The sequence below is a fragment of the Nannospalax galili genome, unplaced genomic scaffold (assembly GCF_000622305.1).
Source record: "Nannospalax galili isolate Female #2095 unplaced genomic scaffold, S.galili_v1.0 scaffold406, whole genome shotgun sequence".
In the NCBI taxonomy this organism is placed as follows: Eukaryota; Metazoa; Chordata; class Mammalia; order Rodentia; family Spalacidae; genus Nannospalax; species Nannospalax galili.
The window spans coordinates 8,493,047-8,513,572 of NW_008357033.1; the positions used below are offsets into that span (position 1 = coordinate 8,493,047).

General features: G+C 44.7%; 1 protein-coding gene across 1 annotated transcript; it reads right to left on the minus strand.

Moving 5' to 3' along the window:
- Positions 1-9,459: 9,459 nt before the first annotated feature.
- Lsm3 (LSM3 homolog, U6 small nuclear RNA and mRNA degradation associated) lies at positions 9,460-20,471 on the minus strand. The gene is made up of 4 exons (XM_008854937.3): positions 20,350-20,471; positions 18,065-18,175; positions 15,422-15,517; positions 9,460-9,852 (listed from the first exon to the last, which is right to left on the minus strand). The coding sequence occupies exons 1-4, from the start codon at positions 20,368-20,370 to the stop codon at positions 9,772-9,774; spliced, it is 309 nt and encodes a 102-aa protein (XP_008853159.1). The 5' UTR covers positions 20,371-20,471; the 3' UTR covers positions 9,460-9,771.
- Positions 20,472-20,526: the final 55 nt, after the last annotated feature.

Here is a 20,526-nt window from a genome sequence, read left to right on the forward strand (position 1 = left end):
TCAGTAAGTCACCGCAGCGTGGATATACTTCATGTGATTGATTTGTACCCTTACCTGGATAAGATGATACATTTTATCTTTTATGCTTTGGGGTGTGTGAGTGTGTGTGTGTGCGTGTGTGCATGTGGTGTGTGTGTACCATGTATAGGGTGTGTACTGTATGTGGTATGTATTGTATATGGTATGTGTAGTGTGTACAGCATGTATTGCACGTGCTGTGTAGTGTGTGCGTAGCATGTGTGGTGTGTAGCATGTGTTGTGAGATGTATGTATACCATCTATGATGTGTGCACTATATGTGGTATGTATAGCATGTATGTGTGATATGTAGCATGTGTGTGTGTGTGTGTGTGTGTGTGCAGTATGGTGCATGCCTGTGAGTATACAGGTACATGCGCTTATATACTTGCACGTGGAGGCCAGAGCAAGGCATTGATTGGGTGTCCTCCTCTACCTGTGTCCACCTTATTGTCCTGAGACACAGTCTTTTGAATGGCAGGCTTACCATTTCTACTAAAATGGCTGCCCAGGGTGCTCTTGGGACCTGCCTATTTTCACCTCCCAATGCTGGGGCTATTGGTATGCGAGTCAGCCATGCCTGGCTTTTTACATGGGTGCTGGGAATTCTAAATCAGGCCCTCATGCTTGCAGAGTGTCTCTTATTCACAAAGCTATCTCCCCTATCCATGATATGCTTTTTTAAAACTACAAGAAAAAATTTTAATTAACATAATTTATTCACACTTATTTCTCAAATGCCTAGTCTACATAGAATGTAAAAAATGTTGATAGTGGGCTGGAGAGTTGGCTCAGCAGTTAAGGGCACTGGTTGCTCTTTCAGAGGACCCGGGTTTGATTCCCAGCACCCACACAGCAGCAACAACCATCCCAACTCCAGTTCAGGGAATCCAACGCCCTCTTCTGACCTACTCAGGAATTGCATGACATGGGTGCACTTACACACATGCAGGCAATACACTCATGCATATAAAAAATATTTTTTAAAAATGCTGGTAGTATAAAGGAATTAAAATGTGTGTTGATCAAATTGTGCCCCTTATTCACATTCTGAACAGTTCTCAAAGAATGGTCAGAGTGCAGAGACTGGGCTTTTGAAGATGAGTTGCTTAGACCAAGGCAGAGCTACAGCTTCAGAGAAATAATGTCATTCTGCTTGCAACAGACAAGCCTGCCAAGCCTTGAGTTCTCCAATTTGGTCATTTTTATTAGTACTTCAGGAAAGTTATCATGGCTATTTCACTACCCTATGGAAAATGGCATTAAAAAATTAATCCAGGCCACTGAGTCCAAGGACGGCCTGGAGACCATCCACCTTCCTCAAGAATGCCAGGGTGAAGGAGCCAGTACATCAAGTCCATCGCCGACCAGAGCCTCACTATCATTCTGTCCTCACACAGTCCCTACACCAAGTATGCCACCACAATCAACCAGGCCACACCCTACAACTACCCAGAAAATTGGAACATGCTATATATGCCCAACCACACCCAGGAACTCTCAGGGCCCAAGCCTGGAGCCGATGAAGAACCTCGAGTACTCCCACTGAAAGGAGAGACCCCCAATAAAAATAACAAAAACCCAAAATAACTACAAACATTAAGCCAGGGGGGTTAGGGAGATGGCTCAGTCAGTAAAGTGCTTGTGGTACAGGCATGACAACCTGAATTCAGGTCCTTAGCAATCATGGGGAAAAAGCTGGGCACAGCTGGGTGTGGTGGTGCACACCTTTACTCTCAGAACTTGGGAGGCAGAGGCAGATGGATCTCTGTGAGATCGAGGCCAACTAGGTTTACATAGCAAGTTCCAGGCCAGCTGGAGCTACAGGGAGACCCTGTCTCAAAATACAAAACAAAAACAAACAGAACCCAAAATCTGGGTATGGTGGCACGTGTCTGTAATTCTTGGAAGCAAGCGAATCTCTGGAGCTCAGGGGCCAGCTAGTCTTGCTGAATCGGAGCTCTCCAGGTCCAGTGAGAGACCCTATGCTAAAAAGTAAGGTGGAGAGTGATTGAGAAAAACACCTGATGTTGAATTCTGGCCTCCACATGTGCTTACAAACACACGGTGACACACACATACACAGACACATACACAGACACAGACATTTAAGCCGGGTATTAAACAACAGTGAACAAAATTCTGAAGTTGGGAAAGGGATAAAGTTGGAGACCACCGTCTGCTTTTTAACAGAACAGTTCCCAAGCGAGGTTCTGTTTGCCTCACCTACAAAGCAGGAACTCTAGGCTCCAGACATGATTCTGCACTGCAGAAATATCAGAAGCTGAGAGAGAGAGAGAGAGAGAGAGAGAGAGAGAGAACTGGATGACTGGATTGAGACCTTCTGCAATGTCAGTTTTAACAGTGATAACTTGGAAGTTTAGCTTAGGGCCCTGTCCCCCACAGGGCATTGCACAATGAGTGCTTAGATTGGACATGACTCCTGTGACACGATTCACATTCTATTTTGATTCTGGCTGTTGCTAACCTTTCTTCTAGGAAATGGGGGCGAAAAAAAATCCCTGTTGGTGAGACTTGGCTGCTCTGAGCTTGTGAGGACAGCGAGGTTGCCTAGTGCAGGCTGAGCCAATGCAGGTATGGCTCCTGGGTAACTTTCAGCAACACTCTCAGGCCTAGATATCTGACAGAGACCTGGCACCAGCTGTCACCCTGCCATGAGGATGACCTGCCCTTTCCTTTGGTTATTCAAGCTCTGAGTTTTGCCGGGCAGGAGCTGACAGTGATGTCATCGTCTCGTGATGCTGTTGGATGACCTTGCTCACCAAGCTCGTTTCTCTCATATGCCCTACAGCTGAGCTGAGAAAACCATTGCTAAGAACCAAGACCAGGCAGAGAGCCCTGCAAAGAAGCCCCGGCACCATTCGTCTGATTCCCAAACCCTCACAACAGCTAGCTTTGGTCCAGCCTAGTTTCCAGCATTCCTTAGCCTGGGAAGTCATAATGGCATGTACAGAAGATATCAACAAGGGTTGAGGATGCAGCTCTGTGGCAGAGCACTTGGCTAGCCTGGGTAAGGCCCTGGGTTCTAGCCCCAGTACAAAAAAGAATTAACAAAAATGTATTAACAAGGCTGTTGTGGATTCAGCAAGATAGAAACTGAGAGCTCATTAAGAACAACTTGGATCCTTATTATGAAGACAAATAAATATTCATGAGCTTTCTCACACTGTGGACCACCCAGAGGCCAAAAGGCAGTAAGGAGGCAGGGAGCATATTGTGCAGAGCTGTTGCTCAGTGAAGAGGACAAAGATATTCTGAGTTCGTACCTGTGCCAGGCCCTGCTCTAGATCCTTTGTGGAATCATCCATCCTGCTTCCTGGGGTGGACACTGCTGTAGCCCCCATCTTACAGAGGAGAAATCTGAGTACTGGAACTGCTGAGTCTAGAAGTCAGCTAGTTTCAAATCAAGGTTTCTTGACTCCTAGTCTGTATCCTTACCTTGTAATTGACAAATGTTAGCCCTCAGATACTGAGATTAAGAGCTTTTCAAAAGCTCTAAACTTGGGCTGAAACAAATGGCTCAGTGGTAAAGAGTGCTTACTAGTCTTTCAGAGGATCAGAGTTCCATTCCTAGCACTACCTGTAACTCCAGTTCCAAGGGGATCCAATGCCCTCTTCTGGCCTCTGTGGGCTCCCACCGAATCTGATACTGTGCCCTGTCAAAGCTCTGCTCAACCACCATCTGACCACATGCACAGGCCCCATGTGCCAACAGGAATAATCGTGCCTAGACTGTGTTCTGTGGACCGTCTTGGTTCAGCATCTTAGGAGGTGGGCATTGGTAAGACATTTTACCTGGCAGCTGTCTCCTGGCCCCTGCGGTGCATGCAATGTTTTCTGTCCTGTGCCTCTGGAAACAGTGGGTAGAATATGGCTGGAGTTACACATACTGTTTGAATTTAAGGAAATAAATGGCACAGTTTGCAGCCCAATATTGTTGACTATGAACCAAGGGAAGTTGAGGATGAATAGCAAAGAAGACAGCGCCCCCTGGTGTTGGTATGTGTGGTGTGCATTTGATTGATCCTGAGGAACTTAAAAGCTAGACAGGCATAAAAAGTCTGGTTGCTATTGGGCACTAGGACAATAGTGATGTACTGTGTAGTTCAAAACACTAGAAGGCCAGGTGCAATGGCACAAGTCTTCAATCTCAGCACTTGGGAGGCAGAAGCAGGCAGATCTTTGTGAATTTGAGGCCAGCCAGGTCTACATAGCCAAGTTCTAGGCCAGCGAGGGCTACATAGTGAGACCCAGTCTCTGAACAAAGAAAAAGCGGGGTTATATCTTATGTGGTCCTCTACTGACAAATCCTGTTATGTGGTAGACCTAAGTTTTTCTCTTTTCTGTGTGTTTATGCATGTGCAAGTGGTTGACACTCCAGAGGTTGACAGTAGGTGTTTTCCTTTACCACCTTTCACCTTATTTTTTGAGACAGGGTCTGTCACTGAACCTGGAGCTCACCCATTCAGCAGGACTAGCTGATCAGCAAGCGCCAGGGATTGTTCCAGTGCTAGGTTTATAGTGTGTCACCTGCCTGTCTTTTCACATGGGTGCTGGGATCTGAGCTCTTGGAGCCTCATGCTCATGTGGCAAGCACTTCAACTGAACATCTCCTCAGTCCTTATGAAATAATTTCACTTGAATGAATCAAATCATCTCAAAGCCAAAATTACTCTCCTGAAAACTACTCAGGGAGACAGAGCAGGGGCAGCTGGACTAAGCCAGATGGATGTGTGACAGCCCACTGCACGGCTTCAGCGCTGCTTCCACCCCTGTGACTTCTAACCTGGGGAGGATGTGCCAGTAAAATTCCAGCGCTGTCCTGGGCTGCTCACTCGCTGCTTTCTTATCCTCACATCCACCCTCAGGGCACTCCATCTGCTTGGCTGGCACGTGGCACAGCCGCAATTTGAAGCTAGGTTATCTGACTCCGTGACACTGCAAGATCCTCCACGGGAGGTTTCCCAACCCACTAAGGGCAATTGGGGGGCTCCTGTCAACACCTCAGCCTGGATCACCATGGCACCGTAGGTGGGTGGGAAGAACATTAAGAAAAAAATTCCTCTGGGGTAATCAATATCAGAAACCGCAGTGGGGCATGCTGTTTCCACACCCATGAAACTTAAGCAGCAGCCAAGGAAATAAGAACGGACATGCTCTGCTCTATTAGAATTGAGCAACGGGACTGGCAGGGATTGAAAACTTTTAGTTTCTTGGTGTTTTCCATGTAAGCTGATGCCTAGTTAGGCATTCAAAGCTGGCGCCAGCTTGTAGCCTCAACACATGGTAGCAGGAACATGGTTGAAGGGTGAATGGGAGGGAAACCTTGCTGGGCATTGGAGAGGACCTCGGTATTGGAAGACTGTACACAGCTCGCCTTCTTTCGAATGGCCATTTGCCCCTTCTGCCTGCAATGTGGGTCACAAAGCACTGTGGCCCTGGTGTCATTTAATCTTCCCTCACTCAGCATTGATGGAGGCAGGCCCTGTGTCAGGGACTGTGAACAGTCATTTATCTGGTGGGGTTCAATGTTCAACTATTCATTCAAGTATTCTGCTCTCCCCAGAAGCTCTGAAGAACCCAATACCTACTCCCAGCCTAGCACCCCCACCCCAAGTGCAAGACTGGAGTCCTTCCTGGAGTTCTCCTGCTGCAGTCAGGCCCAGTCCAGTCATGGAAGCCTGAGCACTGTTCACCTCGAGTCCCCCTTAGTCTGCTCCAGAGCCTCTGAGGTTCCACAGCAATCACTCGATATCGCTGTGCTCCAAGAAATCTGCTACTACTAATGCCCCAGTTATTCTTCAAGAACTCAGAGCCAGTTGTCATCCCTACATGTCATGCATTTTCTCCCGCCCCCCAGCTCCCAGGGCCCCTTCCTGGGGGATTCCTATGAGATCCACTCCAATAGCTGAGATGTAGCATCCTGCTCAGGCCCAAGGATGGGTACAGGGAAGTCTGGATTTGTCAGAGGGAGGCCTTGTCCAAGCAGAGATCCACGGAGACAGCAGAGCTGAGTGACAGGAACACCTGTGCTTTTTTCTTTTCTTTCTTTTTTTTTTTTTTTCCAGCAATAGAATATTTTTATTTTAGCCACTTGCAAACTTTTCTTTAGTTTAACACTAAATTGAACTTTACTCCCAAAGATATGACCACAGAAAAATTATGGTAAAGATTGTGTGTATTCTTTATGAAAGCCATAAAACTGTCATTAACTTTATCAATATTCTCTGAAATACAATATGTATATAATCAACTTTTTATTGTCTTTAAAAAAATTTACAAAAACTTTGAAAATTTCATACATGCATATAAGGTGTTTTGATCTAATCCATGCCCACTCCTTCCCCTTCAACATTCCCCTTTCTGAAGAGGTAACCCTAATAGCTTTTAAGGATTAGATACAAGCTCCCAAATACTTTTGACATTTTTGGCCTTTGGAACAGAGTATGTTGCTAACAGGCCCAAGGACATTTTGACTTTTAGCCAAGAAACGGGCTACATTTCTTTGGGGTCTTTTTACCCTAACTGCCTAGCCAATTCCTACGTCCTGTTCTTATCACACCATCCTCTGAAGAGGTTACCCAAATCGCCAATAGGGAATAGGGACGCAGACCCTCTGGCTTCTTCCAGGCTGAACAGGGATGCAGGGTGAAGGGTGAGGCGTACCCCTTCAGTGGGTCTTTCTAAAAAGACTCCCAAATTGCATAACTCTTGTCTCTAAGAAAGTCCTTGAATCATGAATAGGAGATGGGAAGAAGTAAAGGCAAGAGTAATTATCATTACAAGTTCTAGACAGGGAACTAGAAAAAAGTCTTTAAACAACAGAAATCCCTGTGCTTCCTACTCTAGCCAGGATTGCTCCTGGAGTTTTCAGTATGTTCCACGTTCAGCACAGGTGAGCTCTGCTCACAGCTGGCAGCTTTCACAGGAGCTAATGCTCCTCTCCCGCAGCAGCTGAGAGCAATGTAAGCAAACAGCTCAGATCTTCTGAGAGTGAGAGGACATTAAAGGTTGTGGGAACCAGTTCGTTTGTTTTCTCTTGAGGGATGGTAACTTTCATCTGGGCAGAAAATTCAAAATTTGGCACTTGAAATGTTCCATTTATAATGATTTCAGATTAACTTGGCATACCAAGTTACGTAAGTTTCAAGTGGGGCACATTTCACTTCAAGATGGCTCACCACACTGTCTTTGTGGGAGGCAAGGACAATTCCTGATGGTCTCTTTCATGAAATGACCAATCCAGATCCAGGTGTGACATCTGCTACTAAGTCTTCCCTGAGCTGAGTGACACTGTATCAGTTACTTTTCTCTTGCTGTGACCACGTTTGACAAGAAGCAGCAGTTTACAGGATTCATTTAGGCTCATGGTTTGAGGATACACCCATCATGGTAGGGAAGGCATAGTGGTGGCAGCAGGTTAGCTGTACAGAGGAGCATGAAGCTGCATGGGTGATCAGGAAGCAGAGAGGACAGGAAGCAGGGCTGGACTACAGAACATTACCCCCTGCAAAACCCCCAACTATACCCTAAGGATGCTACAGCCTCCCAAATAAAGAGCATCACCAGCTGGGGACCAGGTATTCAAATACATGAGCCTGTGGGGGACATTTCATATTCTGTGACAGACACATTATAGAAGCCAAGAGGCACCAGTAACAATGAGCACAGGCCATCCAGCTGAGCACTCCTGGCCTCAGAAGTCCAAGGCATGGCTGCCAGGGGCCCTCTGCCACACAGCCTGGACAGTACCCCCGAAGACCTGTAGAGGAAGCATTGCGATGAAGCCTGTGGCAGGTCTCTGCTAGAGCTGTCCCTGGCGAGGACTAAGTGCCAGATCTAAAGGGGCTTACAAATTTCAAGCTGCCTCAGGTCTCTCGACTCTGTAACAGAGGGTTATTCTATAATCTTTATTGCTTTCATCTTTTGTCTCAGCACCAAGATGAGGGGATGTCTGTGTTGCAGTTGAGTAAGAGGTGCATCAAATTTTAGTGTTCTTAGGTTTAGAAACCTGTATAAAGTAAGTCTCCACAGTCAAAAGTTCTAGTGTAATCTATCAATTTCAAGAGAAAAAGAGGATGTTTAAGGACAGCTGAAGAAGTAACCAGGCATCAAACCCGAGCATCAGAAATGTCTAAAAAGACACACAATACAGACTTGAATGAGGCAGAGTAGGGGCCAGGTGGCAAGATATAACCGCAGCTAGCTATGGTGGACACTGGGAGCCAGTTCATTACCCAGAGCTCTGACCTCTGCCAACTACCCATACCACATACTCACATGAGAGCCTGGCAGGGTCACATCCTGCTGCCACATACCAGTACTAGCTGTGACTTAAGCTTTCTGATTTGCTTCTTTTAAGACTGTAGGACTAGCGAGGACCCCCACATATGAATGAATATGCATACAAAGTGGCTTTGCCGGAGGCATGCTGTTCAATGAGTTATGGCTACTGTTGTTACCACTTGGTCAAGTTGTTACTCAGAAAGGAGGATCCTAAGAAATGGCCACTTAGGATTTGTGTTTTCCAGGGAACAGACTGTTATAAAACAGGTTGGCTCCCAGCACAGCTAAAGAATGGGTACAGTGTGGGGGTGGCCAGAGTGAAGGGAGGGGTCTGTCCTGCCTACTCATCTAACATCAAACCTTCACTGGCTCACCCACACTTGTTTTTCTCTACTAACTTGCAGGGACAGGTACAAAAATAAAAACAAAACCTCTAACATGACGTTTGCTCAGAGCATATGTGAACATGCTGTACTTGACGACGGATTAGCAAACATACCGGGCATGTTTATAGACAATCTTCCACAGTGCAAACTGTCTATACTTTTCTTTTTGTGTTGTTGGGGTCAGAACCCCAGGCCCTAATATGCTGGACATGCATTTTATCGCCAAGATAACATCCCAGCACAATTTTCTGCATTTTAGAATGGTGTTAACTATGTAGTGGAGTGTTGGGTTCTAAGCCCTGTCCTGTACGTGCTGCCTCAAGTGCTGCTGGCTGAAGCTAGAATTAAAATAGCTGTGTGTTTAGCCACTTCCTGCTCAGACTGTTTAGACTTCTTGTCACTGATGGTCTGTGATTCAAGATTGGTAAACTGTTTCTTTAGAGTCATGAAACAGCAAAGCACTGGGAGCAGAACTGTGCTTTGTGTCCTACAAAAATGTGAACATTTCCCATCACCATTGCCTCCCCTCCAGCCTAGTTCTCACTGGGGTGCTTAGCCCTGAGCTCCCAGGGTTCCCTAGACAGGCACTGCCTGCTGTCAAATGCCCCCTCCCAATGATGAGGGCGGGGAGCAAACTAACAAAACTCTCCTTCTTCACACACAACTTGGTGCTTTAAACATAGGAGACATACTACACACGTGGACAAAGTGAAAGCCAGACATGCTTGAAGAATTCACAGGAGACACATTAAAACAAAATAAAAAAGGGAACATCAAATTTAATTTAAAGAAAAACCATCAGAAACTAACTGCAAGAACAACGGGGCAAACTGATTCCTGAAGAAGGGCACCATGGGGTTACATTTACTGGAGGGCTGAAGAAAACTGAAAATGACATTTAGCTTAAGAAGTTGTGAGTTACTTGCAAAATGAATTTTTTCAGGGTGGAAGAATCCTTAGATCAATTCTTACTATCAAAATGTGTGCAGGCTTCTCTCTTTGTAGATTTGAAGAGGCAACTGTACGTCTCCAATTTCCTATACAAGCTCAATTCTTTGTCTCAGCCAACTCTCAGCGGAGGGGCAACCAGAACAACACCATCTCCCCGGACAAAGAGCATGGGGATATTCCGTTTTGTTGACTGAAAGAGAACAAAAGTGAAAACGAAACACATGAATTCATCACAAAACAGCTAGATTAAACATCACTCACGGAGCTCTGCAGCATGAGGCGGCACTCTGCTTGCCCTTGCTTTCCCTGGACTATGACACTGCAGTAGAGCCTGGGGTTACTCATTCAAACCCCATGTCCTCGTCTTCCTGGGTATACAGCTAGACTACTTCATAGCGCCTTTGCAACCAGATCTGGCCACAGGTAGAGAGTTTTTTGTTACTCTTTGGAGATAGAGTCTTGCTATGTAGCCCAGGTTGGTCTAGAATTTCCAGTCTTCACACCTCAGTTTCTCCAGTGCTGGGACTACTTAAAATATTTTAGGATTTATTTTTATTATGTGTGTGTGTGTGTTTGTGTATGTCTGTGTGTATACATGTCACATGGGAGCAGGTGGCCAAGGAGGCCACAAGTTGATGTAGATCCCTTGGTGCTGGAGTACAGGCAGTTGTGAACTGCCTAAAATGTGTGTTGGGAACCAAGCTCGAGTACTCTGAAAGAGGAGCAAGTGCTCTTAGCCACTGAGTCATCTCTCTAGTCCAAATGCTGGGATTACAGGAGTGTGCCACTATGCTTGATTTTGTTTTTGTGTTATTTGTTTGATCTTTTTGAGATGGTCTCACTGTAGCCCCAGCTGGCCTGGAACTCACTATGTAGACCAGGCTGGCCTGGAACTCACAGAGATCCACCTGCCTCTGCCTCCGGACTACTGGGATTAAAGGCGTGCACCACCCTGCCCAGCCCCTTGTTTTTTGCTTTTTCAGTGCTGGGAACTGAACTCAGGGCCCTGAGCATTCTAAGTGCTCAACCACTGAGCCATACCCTTGGCTAGCATGGCACCTGAGCTGTGGCTCTCACCAAGAGTGATCTGTGCACTTGAATGAGTGCCAATGTGTAGTCAGTCGTTCTTTTACCACTGGATGGACCCTGAAACACTGCAAGCTCAGGGGATGGCAGGGTAGAGGCCTGCACTCCAACTTACTATGTTAAAGAAAGCCACTGTGTTGACCCCAAACCACTGAGGACTATCCCATGGGCAAGGACTCAGCCTCCACTATGCCTAGCCACCGCACCTGCTTCTATGTGCTACAAGCCTTGAGACTTGAGCTTAGTGGTCAGGCTCTGAGCAGTCGGCAAACACACACATATGAGAGTCTCCATTACTCCTTGGCAAAATACTAGAGAAAACTTGGGAGTAGTCCAAAGCCCTCCCAAACCTATAGACTCTTGAGAGGCAGAAAAAAGCCAAATGTTACTAGGTGCTATGGTTTACCTGAGCATTCAGCAGGAATGCACAGGGCGAACTGCTGCTATAAGGAGAGACAAGCAGCAGCAGCACTCACAACGCTAGAAGTGGGCAAAGCTGTAATGAACAAAGACTAGCAAAACCTTTTCAATTCTAGAAACTCAGCCCTGAAGCAATAACCATAGTAATGGTGTGGCCTTTCCATGCAAGCTTGCTTGCTGAAGCCAAAAGTCAGCATGAGTCTGAGGATGGTCTGAGAGATGCGGTCTTCTCAGCTTCCAGCAAGTCGGTAAGGTGAGGACTAGGGCTGCAGGCCAAGGGGCAAGATAGCCCTGCTACAAAGGGCACAGCATCAGTAAAAGAATCTGGTGGTGAGTCACACCCAGCTGTTTGGTAAAGGAAGGTGGTAAACATGATGGACGGCTGAAAAAGTGGGCTGGAGCTGAATAACACAACTTTAGCAATCAAGAAACATGATCCTCCAACTGCAGAGGAGTGAAGCCAAAAGAGCAGGGCCTATTACTTCCTGTCTTCCCATTAGCGAACACTGCAGTGGTCAAGCCAGTCACTCAGGAGTTAATTATGTAAGCTGTAAGAAGAGAGTATCTATGGTCCCTGGTTCCCCTCCTGTTTTAGGAATGTTCATGCTCACTATTTATGTCAATAGAGAAAGAGAGAGAAGGCGAGGCACACAACGGGCCACAGTGAGATCCTGAGTTTGGTTTCCTATCTTGACAATGATGACAGCAAGGCAGGGTTCTCCATGCTGTCAGCAAACAGACTGTAGCTACTCCCCACACTATCATAGTCTGTCCTGTCTATGGCCATAGTTAGCACACACTGACACTCTACAGTAAGAAACTACTGTATTCATGAAAAAGCCTACAAGATGATGGGGGCTAGCGAGATGGCTCAGCTGGAAAGGTGCTTGCTTCCCAGCCTGATGACTTGAGTTCCACCCCGGGAACCACATGGTATAGTAAGGAATGAGAGCACTGACCCCCAACACCGTCACACACAAGCACACACATACACACAAAATAAAATGTAGAAGAAAAAAGAAAGCCAACAAAATGAGGCTGCTTGTAAGACAGGCCTTCTGCCCAGGAAGAACAGCACTGCACTTTCCAGAGAAGTCTGTTTTTTCTTTCCCTTGTTCTGGGGTTTGAGACAGGGTCTCACTACTTTGTAGTTCAGGCTGGCCTGGAACTGTGGGACCCAGCTGGTCTCAAACTTGTGATCCTCTTGCCCCAGTTTCCAGGCATGTGCCACTTTCATTCAGTGATTTCATCTTTAACATTTTACCCAATAAATCACAGCAAGGCAGAAAACACCGCAATTACCAAACTAGGTTTGCTTCTTTTTCTACAGCTGTAGCTCTGGAAGCGGGAGGCCACATGCACTTAGCCTGTCATGTATCCACAGCCCACCTTGTGCAGACAGCTCAGCAGCTTGGAAGGCAGCAGCTGGTAGTCTTCGTCAAAGCTTCTTAAATTGGGGGGAGGGGGAGTCTTAATGAGTCGAATAACTAAATGAGGAGGTAGTAAAAAGTTTTTCAACAGTACAAGCTTTATGAACATGAAATGACAAAAAATTAATTCAATACAAATGTATAAGGAACCCAGGGTGCTTCTGGCAGGGCTCACCCATGCCTCCTCATGTGACCACTGCAGCCTTGGTTCTGAACATAACGTGTACAGTTTGTACTGTGTACGCCTGCTGTTGAACCATGCAATGCCTCAAATGTGGCCTGAAGCACCTGGCCTCTGACTTGAGACTAGTACATGTTATCAACTGTAGTGTTTTCCCTGCACATAACAACACTTTCTGCTGTTAGAAACACAGTGGTTTAATTATAGACAAAAAAAGTCATATTTTCCGACCATCATTCCTCAGCTTATACATATCAGTTATTCATCTTGGATTATACTGTGTTGGAATGTTTAATTTTAAAGCTTGCTGTTTAAAAGCTGAGTTGGGCTGGACGTGGTAGTGTATACCTTTAATCCCAGCACTCGGGAGGCAGAGGCAGGTAGATCTCTGTGAGTTCAAGGCCACCGTGGTCTACATAGTGAGTTTGAGGGGCTACAGGGAGACTCTGTCTCAAAAAGACCAAAAAAGAAAAAAAAGCTGGGGCTGAAGAGATGGCTCAGTGGTTAAGAACACTTGCTGCTTTTGCAGAGGACTGGGTTCGGTTCCTAGTACCCACATGATGGCTAACAACCATCCTTAACTTCAGTTCCAGGGAATCCAATGCCCTCTTCTGGACTCCATAGGCACTACATGTATATGATACATTTATATGCAGACAAGACACTTAAACATATAAAATAAAAATAAATAAACCAAAAAAATTTAAAGTTGAGTTGCTAACCTGAGCTTCATTAAAAAAAAGTATCATTTAATGAATCTTGACTTGGGATTAGAACAGCATTTCAAATTTCTGAAATGACCCTAAACATATTTCTGCCTTTTGTACTATGTATTTATGCAAAAGTGTTCTTAGTACTGAGAGCCATAAAATCAAAATAGTGACAACTCTCAGATATTTGAGGATGTTCTACATCCCAGTGCCTAGCACTTAGGTAGATTTCCCTCTTCATGCAAAAATAAGCAGGTACATCCATCTTATTAGTACGCAAATATATTAATTGGTAAAATTATATATACCAAAGAACTGTTTCGAAAGAAATTTAAGATGTATTTGTTATCAGTTGGGGCTGGAGAGATGGCTCAGTAGTTAAGAGCATTTGCTGCTCTTGCAAAGGACCCAGGTCTGTATTCCCAGCACCTACATAAAGGCTAACAACTGTAACTCCAGTTCCAGGAGATTCAACATTCTCTTCTGGACTCCATGGGTAGTGCATGTGTACATTTACATATGTCCAGGCCAAACACTCATACACAAAAATGATTTACTATCAGTAAATGTATCTTTACACCTGAGGTTGCATAAGTTTCTAGGGTAAAAAGGGGTCACAAGCAAAAACCATTTTCGAAGCCCCCATCTACATGGAGGTCTGTGACTACATTTGTGAAGACTGATGGGCTCTTCCCCCAGAAGATATACACATGTAGACACACAATACCTTCAGTTTTGGGAGGACCTCTGCTCTGAGTAAGCTAGGGGGGATGGGTGGACACCACTGTCAGTCATTGCACACCTGGAGCGAGCAGTGGTGTCTCCCCAATTTAAGATGGACATCACAACTAATGAGTTTTTCTGTCACAAGCACAATTCAAGATAAGGGCACTAAGATGTTTATGACCTCTACGATTAGGTTTTTTTTGTAGTATTGCAGATTGCTCTCAGGGCCTCACGCACACTAGGCAAACATTCCACTACTAAGCCCCATCCCAGGCCCTGAAGTCTGAAGCTCCTATATTAATGCCACATGAAAAAAGTGAAAGGTACAATTGTAATATTCCACATTTCACCCCATTTAAGATACCATTTGTGATCTTTGAACTAAAAAGGGAAAATGCTGCCAATTAAATTGACACTAGTTTTTCTTATCTCAGCTCTAAGAAGCAACCAGATTTCAGAGATGCTAAAATGCAAGAAACTAAAACACACTTTAAAATTGGAACATTATAATTGCTTTCATGTTGAAAACCCTGAGAAATGTTAAAAAGTCCACAAAACACCTCTTTTTATCCACCAAAGGAGGGAGGAAAAAAAAAAAAAAGCCAAATGCTCACAGAGCAGAGTCAAGAGAGACGGGGAGGGCAGGACAGAGACTAACCTGTGAACATTCATTAGGCTTTTTATGTAACCTTCCAATGAATCCTGCATAGCAAGCACATGAAGCAGGTTCTTAGAGCCCATCAGTACAGAGAAAAAAATCTGAGTTTCAGGCAGGTTAGCTAACTTGGCTCCATTATCAGGTAAAACAAGGAATCAAGATTAGAACTTAGGTAGCCCTGAAAATTAAGTCTATATTTTTCAATCACTATGGTGTAACAGAGTCAAAGATTCTCTTTTTGTCTTTGAGGCAGGGTCTTGCTTTTTAGCCCAGGCTGGTGTGGAGCTCAGTATATAGCCTGCACTGGCCTCCAATGTGCAATCCTCCTGACTCAGCCCTTCTTGTCCAGAGGAGTCCAGATAGGAAGTAACCAAGTGAACACTGGAAACAGGTTATGTGTGACCCCAAAACCCTGTTTGACTGCTACACTCTATCAATAAAGCCTATAGTAGGTGCCAAAACATGACAGGTTTTCCACAATACATGTTAAGCTGTTGTATGTGGATAACTGACATTTTCAGAGTGATGGACAGAACTTTATGACTCACTTTGTATATCTCTTCATATGTTTCTTCATCGATCTCAATCGTAGTCACAGTTTCTTCTACATCTCCCAGGATCATATTTAAATGCTGGTCATAAGCCTGAAGTGAGAGGATGAGATTTGAGAAACCATGAACAGGACTTAAAATATGCAAATGGATTGACTGTAAGTAACACATTCAATACTTATATACAAACTTCTACACGCAAATAAAAAATAATCCTGCTATGCTAGTCTATCATGCTTCCACAGGTCACTCCCAGCAACAAAGACAACCGAACTGACTTGATAAAAGCATTAACATTGTTGGGGCTGGAGAGATGGCTCAGCAGTTAAGAACACTGGCTGTTCTTGCAGAAGACCTGGGTTCGAATCCCAGCACCCACATGGCAACTAACAACTGTCCATAACTCCAGTTCCAGGGGATCCAACAGCCTCTTCCTCCACGGGCACTGCATGACCCGGGTGTACTTACCTACATGCAGGCATAACACTCATACATATAAAATAAAAATAATATTAAAATAATAATAATAAAAGCAAAATATTGTTTAAGACCAAAAGTGAATGTGCTCAAAATAACCTGTTACTTAAAAAGTATCCATTCTACTTGTTACCCAAGGCAGCTTTGTCATTCATAACATTTTATTATGAGAAACAGCAAACTCTTCACTTGGACTTGAATTCCAACTGTAATGGCATGATGACAAAGGGACAGTAGGTTGCGTAACATCCTGTTGTCTGCTGAGAGAATGGACTGTAGTTCTCAAACAAGGACTGCCATTTGACCTCATAGAAGTGAATCCCTGGCCCACTTTTTCTGGCATGTGTATGTGTATGTGGTGTGTACATATGTGTGTCTGCGTGTATGCAGAGGTTAGAGGTTGACATCAGGTGTCTTCCTCACTTGCTCTCCACCTTACATATTGAGGCATGGTCTCTCACTTGAGCCCAGAGCTTTCTTCTTTGTCTAGCTAGCCAGCTTGCTGACTTTGCCTCCTGAGGCTGGGGTTACGGGTGAGCCACCATACCTACTTGGCATTACATGGGTTCTGGGGATCTGAACTCTGGTCCTCACACTTGTAGGGCAAGCACTTTACTTACTGAGCCATCTCCTCAGCTTCTACTTTGCCCATTTATCAGCTCCCAGAACTTATAATGTGTTTTGTCACCTGAGGACTCAGTTAGGAAGGATTACAACCACAGCATTGTGTGATCTCCAAAGTTCATTGTGTGATCTCCAAAGTTCATTAATTTTACTAAAAGGCAAAGTCCCTGGGGCCTGTTCAGAACCCACTTACACATACTTCTAACAAAGTGCTAAATGGTTCGTCCGCTCATATCAAGATGAAAAATTGCCATGTGGGGAATTGCTCAGCAGCTACACAAATAAGCAAATGTTCAGCTGGTGAGCAGAAAACAAATAGAAAGCTGGATCGCTTAGTGCAGAAGCAAGAACTGAGGAAGCCTCCACGTTAAGGTGACAGGTCTGGCATGGGGTGTCCTTCCATGTACCACAGATCCATATAATGAAGCTCCATTCCAGCTTTCTACTCAAAGATGACATTGCTATTTCCCAAAGTTCCTCTTCCCTCAAGGCTGACTGTAGATCATGACTACAGTCTCCCTCGGTCCTTATTGCCTTCCTGACTCAGGGTTCTTTATCTTCAGGTTTCATGGCAGGAACAATCACAGTTCCTGAGACAGGTCAGAGTGGGACTGCCTAGTTCCCCGTACTGGCTCTGTCACCTCTACACAGAACGGTGTTTCTAAGCCTGAGGTTCCTCAACTGCAAGGAGGGGATAATTAGTTGCAGCTACACTCACAGGGTTGTACAAAGATTTAACAAAACATCATATTTGAACACTCAGAAGAATAGCACCCAGCATGTAACCAATACTCAGTAAATGTTAGCTATTTTTTCATCAGTTTAGCTTTAAAAGATAATCAAAGTAGTAAGCCAGGGTGGTGTATATGCCTATAATCCCAGCTACTTGGGAGACTGAGGCAGAAGCACAAGTAGGGGACCAGCCTCTTCTCAACTTTGAACAGTGATCAATAAAGAACATGGGCTTTACCTTTTAATTTTATGTATTTTTTTGCTGTTTAACATTTTAGTAGTGCTAGGCGTTAAACCCTGAGCCTTGCCTCATGTTAAGACAGCACTCTACCAGTGAACTGTATCTCTAGTCTGCTGTTTTATTTCTTCATAACAAAACATGCATTTACATGTCAATAAATAAAGAATAACAACTAGCTCCCCTGCCAAATAACCTTTAAGAATGAAGAACAGGGCCAGGCATGGTGGTACATGTCTATAGTCCCAGCTCTAAGGAGGTAGAGTTAGGAGAGCTTGAGTTTGAAGCCAGCCTGAGCTACATGGCAAAACCCTGTCTGAAACAAATACAAAGGATAAATAAGTTTATTTATAAATATGCAGAAGGGAAAACAAAAATGTTCTATAATAACATTACTGTTAAGGGAAAAATATTAAAAACATCACTAAAGGACAGCTGTATTTGGCTCATTCAAGTGACTTTCTAACTCTTGTCCATAACTCAAAATAGTCTACATTGCAGCTTTTAAATTTCAAAGGTGGTAAGGATGGTAGGGGTACATCTATTTCAAGGTCATTTAACAAACTTACATGTAATCTGCCTCGAAGCTCTCGGTCGTTTCTCATCTTCACATAAATTCGCTCATCCAGGCTGAGCCTGATGAGATCCAGGGGCTCCTCTACTGTATTGGTAGTCTGTTGCTGATAAAAGAAGTAGGCTTAGGAAGGAATCCCAGAGCACCCTGTTTGAATCACTGTGCTATGTAGTAAAACCAAGGACAAGCTACTTAACCTCTCTAATTGGTCAAATGCAGAAAGCAACAGTGTCTACCTAATATTGTCATCAGGCTTAAATAACACACATGAAGGTTTAGAACAATGCTGCCCATGTAATCCTGCTATATAAATGTGGGCCAAGACATATTTATGTAAGAAGGAATTAAATAGCAAAGTAACCATGACTGTACTTTGCTTCCTCAAAATCCAAAGTGTTACACCCAATTTCAGGGAGTAACTTAGGGAACTTAGCTTTATCTTTAACATCATTTAAAAAACACTTATGAATACCTACCACATAAAATAAGCAGCAGTTAAGATTTAAGGGAAGACTTTGAAGCCAGCACAGGGCAGACTGAGTATAGGGTGCTAACTGGTCTAGCAGGCAGTATACAGGGGTTAATAACACTGACCTGGCGTTAGGCAGCCGGGGCTCAACTCCAGGCTCTGACCTGGCTCTTCTCAACTGGGCTAAATTCATGTACCTCTTGTTTCAGATTCCTCATTTGTACACTGGGGAAACTATGCCCTTCCCTCAGTTGTTGTGATGACTAAGTGATCTATTTCTAGTGAACAGGAAATATTTATACATGGTTCTCATCATTATCTTTAAAAGATACTTTGTCCAGGCTAGCCTTAAACTAGCAGCAATCCTCCTGTCTCATCCAGCTAAATGTTGGGATTATAGGTGTGAACCACATCCATATTTTTTTTAAAAAACTTAAATTTTATTTAATATTGTGTCTGTGCACATATGTATATGTATGTCCTATGGTGAGCACATGGAGGTCAGGGGATAATTTTCTTTTTTTTTTTTTTTTTTTTTTTTTTTTTTTTTTTAGTCTCCCTGTAGCTCCAGCTGGTCTGGATTTCACTGTGTAGACAAGGCTGGCCTTGAACTTACAGAGATCCACATGCCTCTGTCTCCCCAGTGCTGTGATTAAAGGTGTGCCCATCACATCCTGCCCAGAGGACAGTTTTCAAAAGGGAGTCAGTTCTTTCCTTCCTCCGTGGGATACCAGTATTGAATTCAGGTTGTCAGGCTTGCACTGTAAGCACGGTTTACCTGCTGAGCTATCTCAGCCCCGCATCTAGCTCTTACTCTTATTTTTAATACAATCTCTTATTTGCTTCAAGATTTAAGGATGATTTAAGTCATTATTACTATTCAAGAACTGTTGGAAGCAGGTTTCAGAGGTCAGGGTATGACTTCTGGTTACCCACAAGGAAGGGATGGTTCCAGCCATCAAGAGCTGACAAGAGCATTCACTAAGAACTCCTTCAGTGAATACTTGAAGCCAGTGGAAGGTGACTGAAGATTGCAGGCTGCATTGATTTAAGAGGCCAGATGGCAGGAAACAACCCCCCCTGACTTCAGTTGGTGCCTTTCTCCTCCCACGGAAGTCCGACAGGCTCTTGTTAAGAAGACAATCAAGCACCCGATTGTAACACCCAAGTCCCCGCACTAGTTGTGAGAGATACATATTAAAAAAGCAGCACATATTTAAAATAATATGCTATGAAGAGAAACATAGCGGTAGTCGTGTGTGTGTGTGTGTGTGTGTGTCTGTGTGGTGAGTGCAAGCCGTTCACGTAGGTGGCCAGGGAAATCGAGCTATTATCTAAGAAAGTGGGAAGAGGGCGCCTGTAGGTCCTTCTGTTGTCCTGATACCAGGTTTTTGCTTGCTTTCTTCATACGCGCCGCAGTTTCTCTCACATAAATTACCCTTTTTATCTGATCTCCCGTACGGTGCACTCCAAGTGAGTCACTGCAGATGTACCTGGTGCTTAGGCGCACAGTAAGCTGTTGTCCACTACTATATCAGGTTTTCTGGAGGGATTCTGACAGCTAGCTCCGAGAGGCGGGTAGGTACAACAGTTTTCATTCTACAGATAAAGGGAGATGATGAGCGTGATAAAGTGTAAGACGGGCTCCCGAAGGACCTCTCTGGGACTGGAGGACCATCCGGGCCGGCACGGCTACGGAAGGCCGTGGTGACCCAGAAAGAAGAGGCAGGCCGCTTCTCCGGGGGCGTGGAGAGCACCAGCCCGGCGGAAGAGTGGAAGCGCTTCCTCAATGAGTGCCTCAAAACGCTTACCTGATCCACGTCGTCCGCCATGTTTCAAACCCTGCGCCCTTTCCCACCTATCGCGAGAATAGGAGACCGCTTTCGCACCCGGAAACGTGAGGCTGTGACACACCGGAAGTAGCCCTAAATTAATTTTGTCCCTGCATATCTCCTGTAGCGTACATGGGGGCGGAGCTTCTCTGGGGG